Here is a 24,156-nt window from a genome sequence, read left to right as displayed (position 1 = left end):
ATGTTGGAAATCGATGTAGAATAAAGTAAGTTCACTGGATGAAGAGTGAAGTGGTGAATGAGGTGGTGTTGCAGATAGCAAGAGTGCAAAAGCTTTGCTTTAGACTCGCGTGATCCTTCCCCCTAAGTGTAATATTGTATTTGGAGAGCAAATGGTTAATACTATGATTGACATCTAACTGATGTGAAAGTGTTGGTGGGCAATATGCTACAGCAGGTTTTGGTGATAGGGTAACTTAGACTGCAACGCTCTGCGTGACAGAACCTGGATAGTTTGGATGACATAACTGGGACCCTCTGCATAGCTTCCCACCATGTATGTATGTATGTATTAGTTGTGTTTTAGGCTACTAGCACACCCCTTCTCCCCCTAATTTGTATACATTTTGTTTTAGGGCTCGCCTGGCGTTGCAGCGCGAAGCGCTGCCTCTAGCGAGCCTTATTGTCGCTGTGTTGCCTCCCCAAGTGATACAGACCGGTGCAAGAGCAGACACCGGTCTGTGAACGTGCTAGCCGCAGGGAACGCCAACGTGCACGCTGACGCGTCATGCCCCTGCCCTCCCGCGTCTCTTCCAAGGCGCGCTCCAGGCCTTCTCAGTTGCCGTTCCCCAGGTCACATTTATGTTCTTCATACTTCATGCCCTTTCATTTTTTACCAGGTTTCTGGGGCCCCAGCGTCTCCCTACTGTTTCTGAGGTCAGCTAGGGCGTTTGCAGGGTGCCCGAGCTCCCGGACTGCTGGTGGGGTGCGCCCCGCGTCTCAGACTCCCAGCCCTCGTTACTGCACTAGAATGGCAGGGGGGGGGGTGGGGATTCATGGGTCACGCACTCCCAGTTTCTGCCGATCAGTTCCCCAGGGCCTCCCAGCCGCTTGTCCTCACTCTCTCTGTCTCTGCAGGGGCCACGCAGCACTCGGGTCTGGTTCCCTATCACAATCTTCCGGCACGCCGCTCAATTGCTCCAGGCCATTTCTGCCCCCACCTCCGGGGCCGTCTCCGCGGCTCGTCGTTCCTCTGCCAAGTCTGCCACAAATCTTTGGGGCCACCCCCGGCTCGGTCACCTGTTTGTCCGCAGCTTCTCTGCACTCCTTCGTAGCGGTCCCTCACTGTACAGACTCCGGGTCGACCAGTCCAGATCTCAGGCCTTGCTTTGTTTCTGGGTGTGTAGGACCCCCAGCCGCACTTCTAGCCGCCTCTCGAGGAAGGCTCTCACTCCATTAGCTGCTAGCCACGCCCCTCATTCATTACGAACTGATAATGGCACATGTCTTAATTTATGTGTGGTAGAAACCACGTTTTAATTTTTTTTATCTGATACGAAAAACTTGTATGCCTAGACGTGGGCCCCTGCTCTCCATGCCACTGGAGTCAAGCTATCCTGGCTGATGAGGGGTGAAACCCTGAAACCGGCCCTAGGATGCTTCTTTACTGATGCTGCTCATGCACTGTGTGGCTCCACTTTAGCTGTTCACGAGGTGTGCGCCTCCTTCCTACCTGCGGGTGAAATGTATGCTCCTATCCCAGTTGTTCATGCGCCTGTCTTAGCTGCCTAGTCTGCATGTGCCCCTACTCTACCTGTTCTTGCGCAGTGCCCTCTCCTTAGAAGTTGGCGCCATGTGTCCCCCACCTCTAGCTTCCCCTGCTCTCCGCTGCCCCTGCAGCACTTGCTCCGTTTTAGGAGTTGCTCCCGCTGGAGACCTTACCCTCTCCAGACCCCCTCCTCGTGCGCTTTGACATTAGTCCGAAGGTGCGAATTTCCCCCATGGTCTCGGATTGCTTTGTGTCTCTCAGGGAGGGGCGGGACTCTTCCGCGCTGTCCCCTGTGCTTTTCTGGCTCAATGAAGATGGTCGCTCAGGGCCCATGCCTGGAGGAGGGACTTCGTTGAGCTCACTAGCATCTCTGTGCCATCAGGGTCTTCGCAATATTAACCCCCAGCAGGCAAAGGTTTGAGGTACTATGTGATATGTTTATTTTATTTTTATTTTATGAATTTTATATAGCGCTGGCTAGACCTGAAGGTATCAGACAGCTTTACATAAGGAAAAAGCGAGTTGCAAGTTACAAAATATAGCGCCCGCTCTATTTGTTACACGCTTTATTTTCTATAAAACTGCAGGTGCCTTAAAGTATTTCATTCCTGGTAGCAGCGACTTTTCACTGTGAGTTCCTTTACTTTTTATGGACGTGGCACATCAGATATGCAATACTTGGGTTATCGAAGGACAGGGGCTTCGATGTAACCCCCTCCATGCTTAAATGTCATTGTATTCAATCTCTTCTATCCTCATCTGGGTCCTCTGTCATTGACTAATCCAAAAGGCAACTAATGCCAGACCTGCTGGCTTTGTCAACTTGTGTATCTTGTAGTAAGCACTCGAGGAAGAGAGCATGTGAGTCTCTCCCTAGCGTGCCTCATTCACCCCGCTCCATGTTGTTCCCTCCCTGGTGGGCTCCCTCGGTGTTGCTTTCTCTCGTGACTGCTTTTCCTCTCCTAGCCTTATTTGACTTTATTTGTGTTGCATGCCCCGGACACCAATTCCCGATTTCTCGTTTGCGGAGGGGTCAGGGTTGCGGGAGGGAGCGTGCGTTCTTCTCGCCACTCCCCGCCAGCGCGCCCGACTCTTGCAGCACCTTACTTTGTGTCAGATGGGTGGGGAGCAAACTTCAGCCGGAGCACAAACAAGCACGGTGGAGGGTGATGGTTAAAAATAAGTTAGTGCATCATGTGGAGTGACCCAAAGTGAGATCTGTTTTTCCATTAAAGGCAAACAATATGTTATTACATCACAAGGAATGTCACATACAATCGACGATTCTCTATACGAACCGAGTGCTTTTTACTTTTTTTTACATAATTAATTACATCATTTTTCTTTGAGGTGGGGCTGAAATACTATCATTGCGAAATTCAAGACAAGTGTAAAGTTATAGGCCTACGCAAAAGTATTAAGTTTATTTTGGACAAGAAGTACACAACTGGCCCCTGCGGGCAAAGTCCACCTGACCAGCCCCGGGATTCTACGTTCCATAGTAACATTAAGAATGCCAGTACATATGTTAAAACATTAGGAATGCCTCCTCCCTCAGTGAACACAACATAAAGTACGTGACGTAAGAGGCAAGAATTCGTCTTCATGCTACTACAGGGTAGCAAAAGTGAAAAGATAAGCAGTTAAACTTTACACTCACTTGGGCTTCTACAATTCTTAGGCGTTTCATTTTGGAGCACAACGAACAGACCTATAGCCAAATTAGTTTTGAATGACAAAGCAAACAGGTTTGGCCTGTATGTAGAGATGCATAGAGTATCCATACATCTAGCAATCTTGGTCATGTGCTTTTTCTGTGGTATGATAAATAACTCTGGCGCTAACTTGGGAGCCAACTATAGTGTTTTAGACAGATTGGTTAGAAGAATGCTAGAAGTATGTAGTAGTGATTTTAAATTCATTGTTTACCTTGGAGTACTTGTGTTGCAGGCATACATTTCTTCAGTGTTTTATAGTCTTTAGTGCTGCTAACTCACGGTTTCTTGCATGAGTGTGTGGCTCTGTGTGTGTGGCTTTGTGTGTGGCTCTGTGTGTGTGGGGGTCTGTGTGTGCCTCTGTGTGGCTCTGTGTGTGTGTGTGTGTGGTTCGGTGTGTCTGTGTGTGTATGGCTATGTGTGTGGCTCTGTGTGTGTGCGTGTGCAAATGCAATAGGTCTCGCATTTGCGACAGATAAAGCTATTGGCATTGTAAATGACAATGCCATTTATTTACCTGTGATCAAAACCAACAGATAAATAAAAATGTTGTCATTTACAATGCCAATAGCTCTAAGTTTTGCAAAGGCAAGACCTTTGCATTGTAAATGCTTGTTACGACTTGTTGGTATGCTTCGAATCACACAAAAACAGCTCTTTAAAACCCATTATTTAGTAGTGGTGAAAAGTGAGCACTGATGACCAGTGCCAGTCACACAATTTGAGCCTTAGAACTTGCTTATTCTTCTCTTGAGTCATTCTTCTTAAAAGGTACTTCCCTGTGGGACTGCGAGCATTTGAATAATGTGGCTGACATAGTTGTTCACTTGTTAACTGTAGACTCAGGCACAAATACATACACATATATTGTCTTTGTCACTATCTGCAAGGTTCTTGCTTAGAACCCTGCCAGTGTTTAGTTATGAAGGATGTGTCAGTTGATCACAGCGAAGGAGCCCATAAGGAAGACCTGAGGAGAGTGAGACACAGAACCGGACACTTAACAGAATAGGTGTACAATGCCAAAGTACAAAAGAAAGGGGCTCTTGGGTGAAAGAGGTAGAAGAATGTGGGACTCCGTAATTAAGAAGGTGTTGAGGCCCATTTTCTTGCTTTGTAATTTACTGAGTTCTCGCCTCTCCTTCAGGGGATGCTGCAGTTAGTGTGCACAAATGGGGAATGACACTACCACCTTGAGTGACCGGAAGTATGTCTGTTGTGTAAATGGACTAGGGTGACCGGTTTTACAGATGAGTATTGAACTGTCATGAATGTTTTAGTGTAGTGGGTCAGTGCTTGAGGAGCAGAGCAGGCTGGTTTTTGGGAGGTTCCCGAAATAGACCTTCCCAGTGTAAGGGGTTGAAATCTAAGGGACCCAAGGGCTAGACAGGCTTGTGCTGTACTGACTCAAGTCACCAGGGTCGGTTTTTCCTTTGGTCTTTCGGCTTCTGAAACATTTTTCCAGTTTAGTACAGTTTTGGAGATGAAGGGGGATCCTTTTAGAAACTGTATGTCTTCAAATCAGTAATTAAGTGACACATGGTAGATTACTGCATAGGGAACTAGCCCAGGCTGGTGATATATGGTACAGGTTGGACCTCACTTCCATATTCCGTTGTCGGGTCTTCTCCATAGCTCTCTCACACAGTCTGCTAGGTAGAACAGTTTCTCTCAACTGTAGCACAGGTTTGCTTGAACAATCTGGTCTAGAGAAGGATTGGACTCATCACACATGCTCATATAACCATGCTGTTGTGGAAAGATTATCGAACCCTGTAGGCACCTACCGAAATCGAAAAATTATTTGTGTTTCTGCCCCAAGGCATGGAGACGAGACCTAGGACCTCATCTCAGAGCAATGGTGTGCCCCCTGGGCCTTTGATGAATGGGAAGATGGATGTGTGCGTTTGGTATTTGTACATCTGTATCTATAGAATATCTACTTTAGCATGAAGATATCCTCTTCTGTTACCCTGCTGTACCAGGCCCTCTTTTGCTGTGCCAATAAAGGCCAGAGTGTGGCACATACTCTCCTGCAAAGAAGATTTTATTCCCTAATGCAAGTTGGTTCCTGAGTTTGGAAAATCGGGGGCAAACACTAAAAGTTTAACCAATATGCTTTGTTGGAGATTGTGTATTTATGGTTTGAGACATTCATCACACAGCACATAGTGCAGGATAATCTTTACAAGAGCTAGAATATCCATACTTTAATATTTTGTCAATGTAAACATTCTCATAAGGGCCTGATTTATCTGTGCGAGTGACCATGAAAACATTTGAAATTAAACTGTGTATTGTGCCTAGTTTAATCTTTCTGATTGCACACCTTACTAGACTAGTTAAGTGCTCCTATACAGAATCTGAAGGTTAATATTGCAGGAATTTATGATTTTTAACATTAGACCAATCCCGTAGCTGTTGAAACGTTTGCTAGCTAGTAGTTTGTGTCTTACAACCATATATTAAAAAAGAATCCATTTTTCAGAGTTTCAGTTTACGTTTGGATTCAAGTCCAGAAGGTTCACCGAAGAAAGTTCTTGCCACACCGCGTGCTCCAAAGCAATCAAAACTGGACATTGGAGATTGGGAGCTAGAAGGTAAATGTTTGGTGTACATGGAGAGTCCCCAATTGTAAGCAGTGGTGCAGCATTTGATGTTAGGAGCACATTATCCTAACTTCCAGATCAGTTTCAAGGGAAAAAGCCATCCAGTCAGTTCCAGGTTTGTTCCAATTGACACCCTCTCTCTGAATTTCCAGTTCTAGGAGTCGCAGTCTCAAAAGTTAGATCTGAGCTTATCTGCTCTGAACTACCTGTCTACATACATGACAACGGTATGAATTCCTTGCGGACTCTAGATTTGGCATCTAGGGCACAGATTCTCATTTGCCCCTTTGAGTAGTAACATCCTGGTAGATAGGTTAGTCTTCCTTGTCGTAGCATGCAGCTGGGTTTTGTACAGGAGTGCAATGGATTGACTGAATAACATTTACCCAAAATGGACGGGTACTTTGCTTTCAAATAGCAATTAATTAATTTAGCATTTGAGTGTGAATCCATGTGCCCATTGACACACGGTTTGTTAAAAACACTGTGCAAACTAGGAACTAGGCTGAAGCCCGTTGTTATTGTTTTTGAGGTTCACATTTCAGGAATTGATAGCTTCCATCTACGTTCTGGGCAAGGATTCTTCCTCACTTACTATCATTCAGAAGCCCCTCGCTATTGTGCATCTTGAATGAGCTGGATGCTTGAGCATAGTGCACACATTTTAGCACAGTCCACCATCAGATAGTCTGCTTCTTTCAGTCCATGGATGCCCCATAGTCATTAATGGTAAGGATGCACTGCATTTCCTAATTTTTGACACTGGCACCAGGCTTGCTTGGCAAAAAGTAATTTGACTTGTTGGAAGCAAAGTCCAGAGAAGGCTGCTACCCCTTTAATTCTGGGTATCCCTCCTGACACAGTTGCTCATTTTGTTATTGAAGATCTGATAGTTACTTCTCCTCATTCAAAGTTTCTTCCTTCCCCTTGGGTGCACATGATTCGAAGAATAAACAGTTTGAGTTCCCACAGGCCATGTGATAAGACATTGGGTTTGAACCTTTACATAGGATTCACGTAAGGCCTTCCCCTACCATCTTTTGGAGGATCCCTTCACTGAGTCACTCTCTAAAAGAAATCACCCATGAGCACGCTCTGATGAGAATATCTTTCATGATTCTTTCCTGCCCTACCTTGGTGTTTAATCTTAATGAATTTCTGGTCTAGAGGGGGGTGGTAGTGTAACCATTTCAATGTCCTCACACATCCACTTTGAGGTAATGCACACAATTGTGCAGGGGCGTCCTCTAAGCCTGTTGCAGCAAACTCAGAATGTGGCACTGTAGTACATGTTTGAGACCTTTGATTAATCTGATCAGGGGGCCTTCTTTCAAGACTGACAAGGTAGTTTTACATTTCGCCTCCCCATTGGATCTGATATTTCCTCCCTCTCTCCCAAACCGCCAAAACTGTTTTATATGTATGTCCTGATACCCATGAAGTCCATTTAGACCTCCATCTTACACATCTCTCCAACCTCTGTACAGTGGATGTCTAAGCTACCACTGCAAGTGGACTCCTCTCCAGCAGACCATCTAACCCCTCTTTCATTCCTTGCACCCCTTTTCCAATACCTTCATATATCACCGTGTGAGCATACTGGTGCTTTGACTCTAGGCTTGGAACCCATTATGAGACCGAACCAGAGGAATGTCTTAAAAATGATTACAATTACAAGAGCAGGTCCAGGGATGCCATGGATTTGTTTTAACGTATAAGGCCCAGACAGAAGTGTCACTCGTTCATGATCTCTTAAAGTGAATATCACATTAAGGGCTCCTGTGTCAGACTCTTTGCGTCTCTTATTGAGCACAGTTGTTTTTGGGTCCAGAATATTAATGGCCTTTCCTACCTATTCCAGTGGGTTCCCTGGCTAGGGGTTGCTGTAAAGAACTCAAAGACCTTCTGGGCACCTGAAGAGGAAAATGAAGGCTTCCCAGTGCAGTTGAAATAGACTCCCCATTGGTTTTGGTAGAAGGCCATGAGCTTACTCCTGGTTCCAGATATTGTTGACCTTGTTTAGGGTACTGATGATGCTTTGCCTTTGCATTGGCCTCCGACAAGTAACCCTGATGTGTTCAACACCAAGCCTGTAAGCCCACGAAAAGTTAGATACACATTTGTCATAGGTATTGCCCAGAAAGTCCATTCATATCAAAAATGAATTCTTTCATTGGTCCTGTGCCCTCAGCCAACATGGGTTTCGTCGATGGGCGTCTTGCCCCACGACTTCGTCAGGGCTAGAATAGAACAAACAAAAATCATTTTACATAGGCATAGGCCTACAGTGTGAACAACAATCACCCTGTGACAAAATTTATCAAGGCCTTTTGATCAAAGCGTGGTGGAAGCCCGTGCATCCCAGCCTCCATGTTGGTGAAAGTGCTTAGACATTAAACCTCATATTACAGTTCATTCTTCATACAGTTCATAAAGTTGTGGTAATAGTATAAGCAACAGATCGGCTGTGTCTTCCCTGTTGTCAACCCTTTTGAGAGCAAATAGTATTGAAAGCAGGTCGCTGCGGGCCCTACTGAGCCTCAGCTCTCTGAAACAGCAGCTACGGATGAATTGGCTCACACAGCAATCACTGGGAATTTATAAATGCGGTCATTGTGGGATGTGTAGGTGGGATGTGTATGTAGGTGGGTATTAGACAAAACCAAAATTGTCAGAAATGGGGAAACTCGAGAATACACTATATTCTCTCACATTAATTGCAGTACAAAATGTGTGGTATATGTTATGTGTAAGTGTAACCACATCTAAGTAGAAAGCACAATACGTGCTCAGAGACAGAGTTGGTAAACACATCAGGGCTGCCAAATCTAGTGATGTCAAATATCCAGTAGCGGATCATTCAAGTGAGTACCAAGTACAGGGACTTCACTGGAGCTTTAGACATTTTGGCATTGGCCATGTGACCAGGGACCCCAGAGGTGGGAACAGGTAATCACATCTAAGAAGGCGTGAAGCATTGTGGATAATGAAACAGAAAGTGGAAAATGGTTTTAATATAGAACATGAGCTACAGTACTTTCTAGGAGACTGAACTACAGGAAATCCTTTTTTTAGAACCCGTAAACCTCATTGACCTTAACAGCCAGCTCCGTAACTATCGCTTTACGGAGATATTTATGCCTAATGGCAGTGTTTGTAAGATGTAAATTCACATAAATATAATGTTGAGGTGGCTTTGTATTTTGGGCCTATGCTATGATCCAGGAGACCCACTGGGTTGGTCCTTAACCCTTTCGATTCTGATGACGAGCTCAGCTCGTCATCACCCACAGGTGTTGTGTGCTGATGACGAGCTGAGCTCGTCATGGAAACAGCAAAATGGCATTTTCCAGCACAGGGGGGGGGGAAACGCCCAGCAGCCATGTGGTTAAACCTCTTCAATGAAGCTATCCTTTTCAAGTCAAGCCAACTCTGCTTCTCCTTTAGGAGACCAGCCCGATATGTGTGCCTGGTCCGCTGATTTGGAAACCCCTATTACCGAGGAACAGTGGTGATTCTGCTGAACCCAATCGAAGGCCCTTGCCCCAAATTACATACTTTGCTTAATTCATTTCAAATACCTGCATAAAGTATATTGCACAACTTTACAGCTAGTAGCTTTGCTTGAATACGTTAGGGACACTCCAAGTGTGTGTGTGAGCTCACTGCTACATTGTTGGCCAGACGCAGAGTGGCAATTCATTGGAACAGGTGCCCCGCACATTAATTTGGCTTGCTGGCTGCAGGATGCCACTTACTGCCAGGAACAGTTGGATATCTATTGCGGGCTGATGCTTGTACACTCCTGACCCAGGGGCATTTTGGGCACCTCTGATGGCGCAGCAGAACGCCGACTTGAGTGATGAGCACGCTAACTCTTATGACAATGTCCCTTGTATTTTGGACCATGTCTGACTGGAATCATGTTCAGTTTCCCTGGAGAGGGCTCTCTGCCTTCCCTGAGGGAAATTTGGAAGGCCTGTGAGCTGACATAATGCTCTCCAAGTGGAGTTGTATTCTTGACGTGCTGTATACTGTGCTGCTAAGATGTGAGCTATGTGGGACATTTTGATGTATCGATATGCTCTGTATGTATATCTGTATCTGAACAATAGCTCACTGTGCGGCTTGGTTCTGTTCATATAGAGCTCTGCGTTCTTAATAATGCAAATATAAAAAAAATAAACTCTGCTTCTACTTTGGACCTCCTTTGGAATGCAGCACACAACCTGTGATATGCTGCAGGATGCATTGTGTGGCCAATTTACAGCTGCACCATCTTGCCCTTCAGGCATTCTAAGCTCTTGAAACTTGCTTTAAAGTCATTTAGAATGTAACTTAGTTCGCAAGTGCTGACACCGTAGCAGCTTATATTTTCAGACGTGTGTAAATGGAAAGATCCTGACTTGGGCAACAAACACTTGACTCGCTCCTCCTCACGGTCCGAGTGGTCGCTCCCAATATCCCTGGCAGACTCGTGGTATCGTAGCGCTGCTTTGCTAAAGACTTATTTCAGCTGCATTCAATTTTGCCTGCTTGTCTAACGCTTTGCCTCCTTAGCGCTCGAAGTATTGACTGTGCTTGCTGTTAATTACATTGTTTTGCGCGTTAGCCAATAGCGCTCCGCCCCGCTCCCCCCTCCGCCTCCATTTTGTTTGTTTTTGTGCTCCTCGTGTGCCCGACCCGCCTCCCAGCTGAGACGCCCTCCCACTGACTTCTAATAGCGCTCCTCGGCTCCTAGACGCTGTGACTCGCTCCTCCTCACGGTCCGAGTGGTCGCTCCCAATATCCCTGGCAGACTCGTGGTATCGTAGCGCTGCTTTGCTAAAGACTTATTTCAGCTGCATTCAATTTCGCCTGCTTGTCTAACGCTTTGCCTCCTTAGCGCTCGAAGTATTGACTGTGCTTGCTGTTAATTACATTGTTTTGCGCGTTAGCCAATAGCGCTCCGCCCTGCTCCCCCCTCCGCCTCCATTTTGTTTGTTTTTGTGCTCCTCGTGTGCCCGACCCGCCTCCCAGCTGAGACGCCCTCCCACTGACTTCTAATAGCGCTCCTCGGCTCCTAGACGCTGTGACTCGCTCCTCCTCACGGTCCGAGTGGTCGCTCCCTATATCCCTGGCAGACTCGTGGTATCGTAGCGCTGCTTTGCTAAAGACTTATTTCAGCTGCATTCAATTTCGCCTGCTTGTCTAACGCTTTGCCTCCTTAGCGCTCGAAGTATTGACTGTGCTTGCTGTTAATTACATTGTTTTGCGCGTTAGCCAATAGCGCTCCGCCCTGCTCCCCCCTCCGCCTCCATTTTGTTTGTTTTTGTGCTCCTCGTGTGCCCGACCCGCCTCCCAGCTGAGACGCCCTCCCACTGACTTCTAATAGCGCTCCTCGGCTCCTAGACGCTGTGACTCGCTCCTCCTCACGGTCCGAGTGGTCGCTCCCAATATCCCTGGCAGACTCGTGGTATCGTAGCGCTGCTTTGCTAAAGACTTATTTCAGCTGCATTCAATTTCGCCTGCTTGTCTAACGCTTTGCCTCCTTAGCGCTCGAAGTATTGACTGTGCTTGCTGTTAATTACATTGTTTTGCGCGTTAGCCAATAGCGCTCCGCCCTGCTCCCCCCTCCGCCTCCATTTTGTTTGTTTTTGTGCTCCTCGTGTGCCCGACCCGCCTCCCAGCTGAGACGCCCTCCCACTGACTTCTAATAGCGCTCCTCGGCTCCTAGACGCTGTGACTCGCTCCTCCTCACGGTCCGAGTGGTCGCTCCCTATATCCCTGGCAGACTCGTGGTATCGTAGCGCTGCTTTGCTAAAGACTTATTTCAGCTGCATTCAATTTCGCCTGCTTGTCTAACGCTTTGCCTCCTTAGCGCTCGAAGTATTGACTGTGCTTGCTGTTAATTACATTGTTTTGCGCGTTAGCCAATAGCGCTCCGCCCTGCTCCCCCCTCCGCCTCCATTTTGTTTGTTTTTGTGCTCCTCGTGTGCCCGACCCGCCTCCCAGCTGAGACGCCCTCGCCCCTCCCCCTCCACTATCCATATATGACAGTTGTTCCCGCGTGCAGCGTTCACGCGCAGCGTCCGCGCCCAACCCGCGCCGAAGGTGCGCCAAAGGTAAGCCCGTCTGCGCCCGTCCGCGCCTGGACCGCGCCCAGCGCCAGACTCCCTGGCCCCCGTCCCTCCCAGCCCCCCCGCATTACCTACGATGCCGCCACCCTCCTAGCCCTTAACCCCGGTCGCGCCCCCAACTGCGTCCAAGCCGCTCCTGGACATACCCATGGACCTTTCTCCTGCTACTCCTGCAAATTCAGCGGCACCGACAACATCTCCGCTACAACTACACCACAGATTCCCGACCCCAACCACCTACAATGCATCCTTCTCAACACCCGTTCGGTCCACAGGCACGCCATTGACCTATGGAATCTACTAGACACCATTTCTCCGGACATCGCCTTCCTTACGGAAACATGGATGAATGCTTCCTCCGCACCAGATATCACCATTGCCATCCCTGAAGACTATAAGATCACCCGCAAAGACCGTACCAGCCACACAGGAGGAGGAATCGCTATCGTCCATAAGAAATCAATCCGCATCTCAACCAGCTCTGACGCCAACCTCGCTAACTCCGAACACCTTCACTTCCAGATCCACACCGACCCCAAGACCACACTTAGAGGCACCCTCCTCTACAGACCACCAGGACCCCGCGCAAAATTCAGTGAGGACATCACGGACTTCATCACCCCACACGCGCTCCCCTCCAAAGACTATATTCTTCTGGGAGACCTCAACTTTCACCTTGAAAAGATAAACGACCACAACACCGCCACCCTCGTGGACAACCTCGCCAACCTCGGACTGAAACAACTAGTCACTTCCCCCACCCACATCGCAGGTCACACTCTCGACCCCATCTTCACTTCCAGCAATCATGTCTCCTTCAGCCACACTACGGATCTCCTCTGGACCGACCACAGCTGCGTTCACTTCACCTACAACAAGCCGAAACCCATCAACCACTCCCAACCTACCCTGCAAAGAAACTGGAACAAAATCACCACGGACCAAATCTCCGCATCGCTCCTTCGAAACTCCCCAGCCCTCTCTTCTAACGCCAACGAAGCCGCCACCAACCTCACCCTATGGTTATCCAACACCGCCGACACCTTAGCACCACTGAAAAAACGTCAAAGCAAACCTGGCAACAAGAAAGCCTCATGGTTCAACGATGATCTCAAGAAGTCCAAGAAACTCTGCCGCTCCCTTGAAAAGGCCTGGAAAAAAGACCCAACCACCAGCACCAAGGACGCCTTCAAAAGCGCCACCCGCACTCACCACCAACTGATCCGGAAAGCCAAGAAAACAGCATTCAAGGATCGACTCGACAACAACGCCCACAACAGCAAGGAACTTTTCAACATCGTCAAGGAATTCTCCAATCCATCGGCCAACTCCAACGACATCACCCCCTCTCAAACCCTCTGCGACTCCCTAGCCTCTTTTTTCCACAACAAGATTGCAGACATCCACAACAGCTTTGACAACCAACCCGGAAACCAACCCACCCCACCATCTGCTGACCATCTTCCCCCTGTGAACACCCTTAACGCCTGGAACCCAATCTCCACTGAGGACACCATCCGCCTGATGAATTCCATCCACTCAGGATCCCCCACAGACCCATGCCCTCACCACATCTTCAACAAAGCAGACTCCGTCATAGCACCGCACCTCCGAGACGTCATCAACTGCTCCTTCAACTCCGCTACCTTCCCAGAAGATTGGAAACACGCTGAACTCACCGCCCTTCTGAAAAAACCAACAGCGGACCCCACCGAACTCAAAAATTACCGCCCCATCTCGCTTCTTCCATTCCCGGCCAAAGTCATCGAGAAAGCCGTCAACAACCAGCTCGCCGCTTTCCTCGAAGCCAACAAATCCCTCGACTCCTCACAATCTGGCTTCCGAGCAAAACACAGCACTGAGACCGCCCTCATCGCAGCAACAGACAACATTCGAACTCTACTGGACAATGGTGACACAGTCGCCCTCATCCTCCTCGACCTCTGCAGCATTCGATACAGTCTGCCACAGCACCCTTCTACAACGCCTCAATAACATCGGAATCCAAGGAAAAGCACTTGAATGGATCACCTCGTTCCTCACCGGAAGAACCCAGAGAGTCCGCCTTCCTCCATTCAAGTCCGAGGCCTCTGAAGTCATCTGCGGCGTACCTCAAGGATCCTCACTCAGCCCCACCCTCTTCAACGTATACATGAGCCCCCTCGCGGCCATCGCACGCCAACACAACCTCAACATCATCTCTTACGCGGACGACACTCAACTGATCCTTTCTCTCACCAATGACCCCAGCACCGCCAAAACTAACCTACACGAAGGAATGAAAGAAGTCGCCGAATGGATGAAACAAAGCCGTCTGAAACTGAACTCAGACAAAACAGAAGTCCTCATCTTAGGTACATCCCCCTCTGCATGGGACGACTCCTGGTGGCCGGAAGCCCTCGGAAAAGCACCCACCCGACAGACCACGCTCGGAACCTTGGAGTCATCCTGGATTCTTCACTCTCAATGAACAGACAAGTCAGCGCCGTATCCTCTTCCTGCTTCAACATTCTTCGCATGCTCAGAAAAACATTTCGCTGGATCCTCTCCGAAACAAGAAAAACAGTCACCCACGCTCTGGTCACGAGCCGACTAGACTACGGAAACACCCTCTACGCGGGTACTACCGCAAAACTCCAGAAGAAACTCCAACGAATCCAAAACGCCTCAGCCAGGCTCATATTAGACATCCCACGCAACGAACACATCTCTGGTCACCGTAAAGACCTCCACTGGCTACCCGTCAATAAGAGGATCACTTTCCGACTGCTTACCCACGCACACAAATCACTCTACGACATCGGACCAGATTGCCTCAACTCTAGACTGTCCTTCTACACCCCCTCCCGCCAACTACGTTCTTCCAGACAAGCCCTCGCCACTGTACCTCGCATCAACAAGACCACCATGGGAGGCAGATCCTTTTCATACCTAGCTGCTAAAACATGGAACTCACTCCCCGCTTACCTTCGCCTCACCCAGAACCACCTAGCGTTCAGAAAGCAGCTTAAAACGTGGATATTTGACAAATAATCCTCCTCCCCTTCCTAAGCGCCTTGAAACCCTCTGGGTATGTAGTGCGCTATACAAATTTCTTGACTGACTTGACACTTTAGCAACGACAATGTGGTCTTTGTGATCAATATGAGTAGTAATAACCTTGCAGGGTGGTTGGTGTGCAATGTTCCTTTATGTTCCTTTATATAATAAGATGTGGTAGGATGAAGGGTTGGTTCTGGTTATTGTGGGAGGTTTTGTGATTTCATCACTTTGATCGAGGACCTTGTATCGATCAGGTCCATTACAGGTTGGTTACAGCTTACTGATTTGTACCCGACATTTAATCTGATTCCTTTAAAGATTATCACACGTGCTGATTGCATGTACTCTGTGTACATCTCCCCCCCAATCCTCCTCCCCAACCCCCTAACAAGATAGCCTTCACCTGAGACTTTTAACTTTGGCTGTGCAAGTATGGGAGTAACAGCCTAAATGTTTTTACGTTGGTAAGGTAATCAATGACCAAGATGGTTCTGGCCCTTGGAATGCCAGTTTTTGTGCACAGTGTCATCGTCTGTGCATGACATCAAAGTGAGAGTGGGTACCTCTACAGTGGCTTCAGGCAGACCTCTTTGTTGAGAGAGCAGTTGGCAGGACGATTTAGAAATTTGATTTATAGGCTCGGTCTTTGTCATGGGTCCCTAGTGCATGGCTTCGATGTGTGAGCCCATGATAATTGAGAAAACAGACTATTGTGAACAAGTTCAAGATCCCCGATTCTCTGAGAACGAGGCTGAAACCCCTTCAACTTCCTCACTTTGCATACATGTTCTTGGCAGGTATTTGAGCACCTCTCCCCCCCCCCCCCCCCCCCCCCCCCCCCCCAAAGAAGCGGATTTGGATGGAATAGACCGGTAGGGTTCCCTGTTTCTAAACTGAGATTTCTTTTTTAAACCACATATGTTAAGAAAATGTTTAAAAAAATTGTTACACTTGTGTTCAAACTTGAAACTCTAATAACAAAAGCATATTTGTGATTACTTTGTAGACTCCATGCCCATTGAGCTAGTGCCTGGACGCAACTTGTTCACTGTTCAAGCCTCTGAGAATAGCGAGAAAAGGTATGTTTTTTGAAAAATATTTTAATTGAACTGTCTATAATGAGGGTGGATTTTGGGCCTTTTACAGCCCGATTCATCAAGCGAAATTGCGCTCGCAAAGGGCCAGATTCTGAGAATCTGGCCTTTTGCGAGTGCAATTATTGCATTTGGGATTCATCATCCCAAATGCAAAAATCGCTATTAGCGAAATCGCATATTTGCGAGGAATTGAATTTAAGGAATCTCTAATAGAGATTCCTTAAATGCAATTCATCAACCAATTTGAAATTGCGAATTTGCAATATTTGGTCGCAATTTACCACGAAGTCTAACTTCGTGGTAAATTGCGAAAAAAGAGAAAAAAGCACTTTAGTGCATTTTTTCTTTTGCATGTTACACACACACATGTCCTTTGGACATGTGTGTGCACAACACCTGTTTAAATTGGCATTTGAGGGGCGCTACAGGGTGTCCTTTGGACACCCCTGGCACCCTTGAAATCGCTATCTTATTTGCGATTAGCAAATTGCTAATCGCAAATAAGGAATACTCCCCATTCACTCCTATGGGCCTTTTGGCCCATAGGAATGAATGGGGAGTTATTCCTTATTTGCGATTAGCAATTTGCTAATCGCAAATAAGGAATGTGTAGGAATCGCATCGTATTTTGCGATTCCTACATGAATCCCGTTTTGCGAGTCTGTAATAGCGATTCCTTTTGAATCGCTATTAAAGACTCGCAAAACGGGTCTTTGATGAATCTGGCTGATAGTCTCTAAACAGCCTGTCTTGATTAAGAGTAACATCTTGCACCTATAAGATGTAATTATCACTCTCACTAAAAAGAAAGGATATCCCTGCCCCGTGTGCTCCAAGAAGTGTTTGCATTTATTTATTTACTTATATTACAATAGTCATCAGAGTGGTACAAGAAGAAATGTTCCATTTACAAATGTTGAAAAAATGCAATTCTAACTTTGAATCTAACAGCTTAATGTGATAATGCTCAAGGAGCAATTTCCTTGGGGTGACGGCTCTTCCTCCTCTCTTTTTGTTAAATGTTTTTATTGATGTACAAAACTTCAAATACTAACATTTCAACAAACGAAGGTGAAAATGGAGGACATAAAAAGCTTCAACCAATTTATGAAGGAGGTGCATCATGTTCATCGTATATAGTACCAGTGAAAAAGGGCATGTTTCAAGCACCTTTGAGGCTATGCTTAAAGAATGGTGATGGCGTGGATTGAGCCCAAAATTTGAATATGGTTTACCATTACACTTACCATCACTTGCAGGGTTGGGCCCTGTCCCTGCGCCGGTCACTTCTTTTTTTTAGGGGACGGATCTTGGTCACTGTATTATGATTCAAAGAGCCATTTCAGCATCACAAGCAAATACCAAATGCAATTCCACGTTCTTTCAATGATGTGAGTTTGCATTAGATTTGAAAACCTCTATTCTCATTAAGATATTAGTAAGTCTTCTTTTTCTTTTTCTTTCTTTATTCAAATTAGTCAAATAATCAAGTAATTTTAAAAGGAAACGTCCTCACTTATGCTTTCTTTGCTCTTTCAAAAAAAGTAGAGGGTCCTTCCTTTAAGCCACTAACAGCAGTGATGGCCGCGAAACTACTACCTACAGTAACCTATGCATGCATAGTGTTAAATGGCAAGGAATCAAAACTCCTAGGCTCGCTCCAAACAAAGACCTATAAAAAAATCTTTAGTCTACCTCAGAATGCATCCCCGGCCCGTGTCCGACTGGAATTCAGCCTCATACAACAGGAGATGGGGAGAAAATTTGCTGCTATTAAAACATGGTAAAAAATTTGGCAGAACTGATCCAATATCTTAAATGATGCCCTGTGGCATGCTCAGGAAGATGATCCAAGCTCAAGTTATGGGAAATTCCTGAGAATAGCACTGAAGGAAACTAATACAACTGAACTTTGGGCACAGAACCCCCCTTACAAGTCTTCCGCAGAATAACCAACAAAGCAGCTAAGCTACAATCCTCATTAGAAGACAAACGCACTTTAGCCAAAAGATCCCATGCTTGGATAGTTGTCCAATCCGATACATCACTTCGACCGGCAAAATACCTCAGTACAACACATATGCCCCACTTGAAACGAAAGTTAATGGCGATTAGATTTGTGGTATCACCAAGTTTGGCCGATCAGCCTGCATGGTAGTATAAAGGCGACATAACATGCAGCTTATGTGGTGCAGCACGGCAAGAGTTTATTCATCTTATTTGTGTTTGACCCATCTTAAAATCGAACCGCGTATTTCTACTAAAAAAAGGCTTTTAAAGACCGAGGCATTCGAATTTGCAGATCGGCCATCATCAGAGGACTCGGTACAACAAACCCTCAGTTGACCTGTAAAATGATGACGACTTTTTTTTTTTTTTTAAATATTTTTTTATTTTATATGAACAAAACAATCGGGGCAGCGATACATACAGTTGGTGCATCATACAGTGCTGTTATTGCGGGCACAGCTCAACTTTGTTCAGTTTTAAGATGCAATTAACAAGCATTTACAATGCAACGGTCTCGCCTTTGCAAAAGTTAGCGCTTTTGGCATTGTAAATGACAAATGTTTTATTTATGTGTTGGTTTTGGAAACAGATAAATAAATGGCATTGTCATGAGCAGTAGAGAGTGAGTAGTAGAGAGTGAGTAGTAGAGAGTGAGTAGTAGAGAGAGTAGTAGTGAGTAGTAGAGAGAGTAGTAGTGAGTAGTAGAGAGTGAGTAGAGAGTAGTAAGTGAGTAGTAGAGTGTGTAGTAGAGAGTAGTGAGTGTGTAGTAGAGAGTAGTGAGTGTGTAGTAGAGAGTAGTGAGTGTGTAGTAGAGAGTGTAGTAGAGAGTGTGTAGTAGAGAGTGTGTAGTAGAGAGTGAGCAGTAGAGACTAGTGAGTGTGTAGTAGAGTGGTGAGTGTGTAGTAGAGTGGTGAGTGTGTAGTAGAGTGTGTAGTAGAGTGTGTAGGAGAATGTGTAGTAGGGAGTGTAGTAGAGTGTGTAGTAGAGAGTGTGTAGTAGAGAGTAGTGAGTGTGTAGTAGAGAGTGTGTAATACAGAATGTGAAGTAGAGAGATTGAAGTAGAGAGATTGAAGTAGAGAGATTGAGGTAGAGAGATTGAATTAGAGAGATTGAGGTAGAGAGATTGAAGTAGAGAGTGTGGAGTAGAGAGTGTGGAGTAGAGAGTGGAGAGTCTGTAGTAGAGTGTAGTAGAAAGTAGTGAGTGTGTAGTAGAGTAGTAGAGAATGTGTAGTAGAGTAGTAGAGAGTAGTAGAGGGTGTGTAGTAGAGTGTGTAGTAGAGCGTGTGTGTAGCAGAGTGTGTAGTAGAGTGTGTAGTAGAGTGTGTAGTAGAGTGTGTAGTAGAGTGTGTAGTGTAGAGTGTGTAGTGTAGAGTGTGTAGTGTAGAGTGTGTAGTGTAGAGTGTGTAGTGTAGAGTGTGTAGTGTAGAGTGTGTAGTGTAGAGTGTGTAGTGTAGAGTGTGTAGTAGAGTGTGTAGTAAGTAGTGACTGTAGTAGATAGTGTGTAGTAAGTAGTGACTGTAGTAGATAGTGTGTAGTAGAGAGTGTCTAGTATAGAGTGTGTCGAAGAGAGTAGTGGCTGTAGTAGTGAGTGTGTAGTGAGTGTGTAGTAGAGTGTGTAGTAGAGAGTAGTGACTGTAGTAGAGAGTGTGTAGTAGTGTGTAGTAGAGAGTAGTGACTGTAGTAGAGTGTGTAGTACAGTGTGTAGTAGAGAGTAGTGACTGTAGTAGATAGTGTGTAGTAGAGAGTGTCTAGTATAGAGTGTGTCGAAGAGAGTAGTGGCTGTAGTAGTGAGTGTGTAGTGAGTGTGTAGTAGAGAGTAGTGACTGTAGTAGAGAGTGTGTAGTAGTGTGTAGTAGAGAGTAGTGACTGTAGTAGAGTGTGTAGTACAGTGTGTAGTAGAGAGTAGCGACTGTAGTAGAGTGTGTAGTAGAGAGTAGCGACTGTAGTAGAGAGTGTGTAGTAGAGAGTGTGTAGTAGAGAGTAGAGTGCGTAGCAGAGAGTAGTGACTGTAGTAGAGAGTGTGTAGTAGAGTGTAGTAGAGAGTAGAGTGCGTAGCAGAGAGTAGTGACTGTAGTAGAGAGTGTGTAGCAGAATGTGTAGTAGAGAGTAGTGACTGTAGTAGGGAGTGTGTAGTAGAGAGTAGTGACTGTAGTAGAGAGTGTGTAGTAGATAGTGTGTAGTAGAGAGTGTGCAGTGATTTGAGTTTTACATCAAATTAAAAACGGGAACGGAACAAACTCATCCTATACATTATTATGGTAGGTGCCCACGCATATAGGGTTAAATGATGCGTTAGATGCCACAGGTCCCACCAACACGCTTCCTTTATGATAGGAGAATGCCCAACATCGCGGAGATTTGCTCTCTGCTCTTCCCGGATATTTGTATTTTCAAATGTATAATGTTATCCTGCTAAACGAAGACGATACTCAAACTATAAAAGAAGAGGGTTTCACAGATATGTTAGTCCTTCCGGGCAAACGAAATGACCCAAAGAAAGATCAAGTGACAGTTTAGAGCTCCAAGTGAGTCTTAATAAAATCAGTGTCTGGAACGCATAGCATCAAAAAACGAGCGGGGCATCAAACTGCAGTGTCATTCAATCAAAGCTTCAAGGCTTCTGAGCGCTAGCCGAGAATTATTTTTTGTGAAGCACTAATCACTGTGGAAGGTGCCCCTGCTATCCCAGATGTGAGAAGTCAGTCTGATATGAAAATAAGCAGTATTTGGAATGAATGTATTTGGCAGGGGGAAGGTGGGGCGGCGCAAGACCGTACTGACGAGTGAACAGGAGCCATTTTGTACCGAGTGATTCTGCCTGTGTGCATGTAGACAAACCAGGCAGCAGCATGAGCATGTGATTCGGTAAAATAACAAGCATTTACAATGCAATGGTTTTGCCTTTGTTAAAGTTAGAGCTATTGGCATTGCTCTTGACACTCTGAAGCTCCACTCTGCATTCTGAAGCTCCACTCTGCACTCTGAAGCTCCACTCTGCACTCTGAAGCTCCACTCTGCACTCTGAAGCTCCACTCTGCACTCTGAAGCTCCACTCTGAAGCTCCACTCTGAAGCTCCACTCTGAAGCTCCGCTCTGAAGCTCCACTCTGAAGCTCCGCTCTGAAGCTCCGCTCTGAAGCTCCGCTCTGAAGCTCCGCTCTGAAGCTCCACTCTGAAGCTCCACTCTGAAGCTCCACTCTGCACTCTGAAGCTCCACTCTGAAGCTCCACTCTGCACTCTGAAGCTCCACTCTGCACTCTGAAGCTCCACTCTGAATCTGCACTCTGAAGCTCCACTCTGCACTCTGAAGCTCCACTCTGAAGCTCCACTCTGCACTCTGAAGCTCCACTCTGAAGCTCCACTCTGCACTCTGAAGCTCCACTCTGAAGCTCTACTCTGCACTCTGAAGCTCCACTCTGAAGCTCCACTCTGAAGCTCCACTCTGAAGCTCCACTCTGAAGCTCCACTCTGCACTCTGAAGCTCCACTCTGAAGCTCCACTCTGAAGCTCCACTCTGAAGCTCCACTCTGAAGCTCCACTCTGAAGCTCCACTCTGAAGCTCTACTCTGAAGCTCTACTCTGCACTCTGAAGCTCCACTCGGAAGCTCTACTCTGCACTCTGAAGCTCCACTCGGAAGCTCCACTCGGAAGCTCCACTCGGAAGCTCCACTCGGAAGCTCCACTCGGAAGCTCCACTCGGAAGCTCCACTCGGAAGCTCCACTCTGAAGCTCCACTCTCCACTCTGAAGCTCCACTCTGCACTCTGAAGCTCCACTCTGAAGCTCCACTCGGAAGCTCCACTCGGAAGCTCCACTCGGAAGCTCCACTCGGAAGCTCCACTCGGAAGCTCCACTCGGAAGCTCCACTCTGAAGCTCCACTCTGAAGCTCCACTCTGAAGCTCCACTCTGAAGCTCCACTCTCCACTCTGAAGCTCCACTCTGAAGCTCCACTCTGAAGCTCCACTCTGAAGCTCCACTCTGAAGCTCCACTCTGAAGCTCCACTCTGAAGCTCCACTCTGAAGCTCCACTCTGCACTCGGAAGCTCCACTCGGAAGCTCCACTCGGAAGCTCCACTCGGAAGCTCCACTCGGAAGCTCCACTCTGAAGCTCCACTCTGAAGCTCCACTCTGCACTCTGAAGCTCCACTCTGAAGCTCCACTCTGAAGCTCCACTCTGAAGCTCCACTCTGAAGCTCCACTCTGAAGCTCCACTCTGAAGCTCCACTCTGCACTCTGAAGCTCCACTCTGAAGCTCTACTCTGCACTCTGAAGCTCCACTCTGAAGCTCTACTCTGCACTCTGAAGCTCCACTCTGAAGCTCCACTCTGAAGCTCCACTCTGAAGCTCTACTCTGCACTCTGAAGCTCCACTCTGAAGCTCCACTCTGAAGCTCCACTCTGAAGCTCCACTCTGAAGCTCCACTCTGAAGCTCCACTCGGAAGCTCCACTCGGAAGCTCCACTCGGAAGCTCCACTCGGAAGCTCCACTCGGAAGCTCCACTCTGAAGCTCCACTCTGAAGCTCCACTCGGAAGCTCCACTCGGAAGCTCCACTCGGAAGCTCCACTCGGAAGCTCCACTCTGCACTCTGAAGCTCCACTCTGAAGCTCCACTCTGCACTCTGAAGCTCCACTCTGAAGCTCCACTCTGAAGCTCCACTCTGAAGCTCCACTCTGAAGCTCCACTCTGAAGCTCCACTCTGAAGCTCCACTCTGAAGCTCCACTCTGAAGCTCCACTCTGAAGCTCCACTCTGAAGCTCCACTCTGAAGCTCCACTCTGTAGCTCCACTCTGAAGCTCTACTCTGAAGCTCTACTCTGAAGCTCCACTCTGAAGCTCCACTCTGAAGCTCCACTCTGCACTCTGAAGCTCCACTCTGCACTCTGAAGCTCCACTCTGCACTCTGAAGCTCCACTCTGAAGCTCTACTCTGCACTCTGAAGCTCCACTCTGAAGCTCCACTCTGAAGCTCTACTTTGCACTCTGAAGCTCCACTCTGAAGCTCCACTCTGAAGCTCCACTCTGAAGCTCCACTCTGAAGCTCCACTCTGAAGCTCCACTCTGAAGCTCCACTCTGAAGCTCCACTCTGCACTCTGAAGCTCCACTCTGAAGCTCCACTCTGAAGCTCCACTCTGAAGCTCCACTCGGAAGCTCCACTCGGAAGCTCCACTCGGAAGCTCCACTCGGAAGCTCCACTCGGAAGCTCCACTCTGAAGCTCCACTCTGAAGCTCCACTCTGAAGCTCCACTCTGAAGCTCCACTCTGAAGCTCCACTCTGAAGCTCCACTCTGAAGCTCCACTCTGAAGCTCCACTCGGAAGCTCCACTCGGAAGCTCCACTCTGAAGCTCCAGCTCCACTCTGCACTCTGAAGCTCCACTCTGAAGCTCCACTCTGCACTCTGAAGCTCCACTCTGAAGCTCCACTCTGCACTCTGAAGCTCCACTCTGAAGCTCCACTCTGAAGCTCCACTCTGAAGCTCCACTCTGAAGCTCCACTCTGAAGCTCCACTCTGAAGCTCCACTCTGAAGCTCCACTCTGAAGCTCTACTCTGACGCTCTACTCTGAAGCTCTACTCTGCACTCTGAAGCTCCACTCTGTCCACTCTGAAGCTCCACTCTGAAGCTCCACTCTGAAGCTCCACTCTGAAGCTCTACTCTGAAGCTCCACTCTGCACTCTGAAGCTCCACTCTGAAGCTCCACTCTGCACTCTGAAGCTCCACTCTGAAGCTCCACTCTGCACTCTGAAGCTCCACTCTGCACTCTGAAGCTCCACTCTGAAGCTCCACTCTGCACTCTGAAGCTCTACTCTGAAGCTCCACTCTGCACTCTGAAGCTCCACTCTGAAGCTCCACTCTGCACTCTGAAGCTCCACTCTGAAGCTCCACTCTGCACTCTGAAGCTCCACTCTGAAGCTCCACTCTGCACTCTGAAGCTCCACTCTGCACTCTGAAGCTCCACTCTGAAGCTCCACTCTGCACTCTGAAGCTCCACTCTGCACTCTGAAGCTCCACTCTGAAGCTCCACTCTGAAGCTCCACTCT

General features: G+C 47.3%; 1 protein-coding gene across 1 annotated transcript in view; it reads left to right on the top strand.

Annotated features, from left to right (window-relative positions):
- The window catches only part of ESCO1 (establishment of sister chromatid cohesion N-acetyltransferase 1), a 431,983-nt gene that overhangs the window by 170,411 nt on the left and 237,416 nt on the right, over positions 1-24,156 (top strand). Inside the window, exons 3-4 of the mRNA XM_086965629.1 lie at positions 5,731-5,842; positions 16,019-16,091. Coding sequence (XP_086821755.1) covers positions 5,731-5,842; positions 16,019-16,091 — 185 coding nt within the window. The remainder of the gene's footprint in view (positions 1-5,730; positions 5,843-16,018; positions 16,092-24,156) is intronic.

This window comes from Lissotriton vulgaris, chromosome 4_1 (genome assembly GCF_964263255.1).
Source record: "Lissotriton vulgaris chromosome 4_1, aLisVul1.2, whole genome shotgun sequence".
Taxonomy (NCBI): Eukaryota; Metazoa; Chordata; class Amphibia; order Caudata; family Salamandridae; genus Lissotriton; species Lissotriton vulgaris.
The sequence above is the reverse complement of the archived record's forward strand: the minus strand, read 5'-3'. Positions and strand labels throughout refer to the sequence as shown.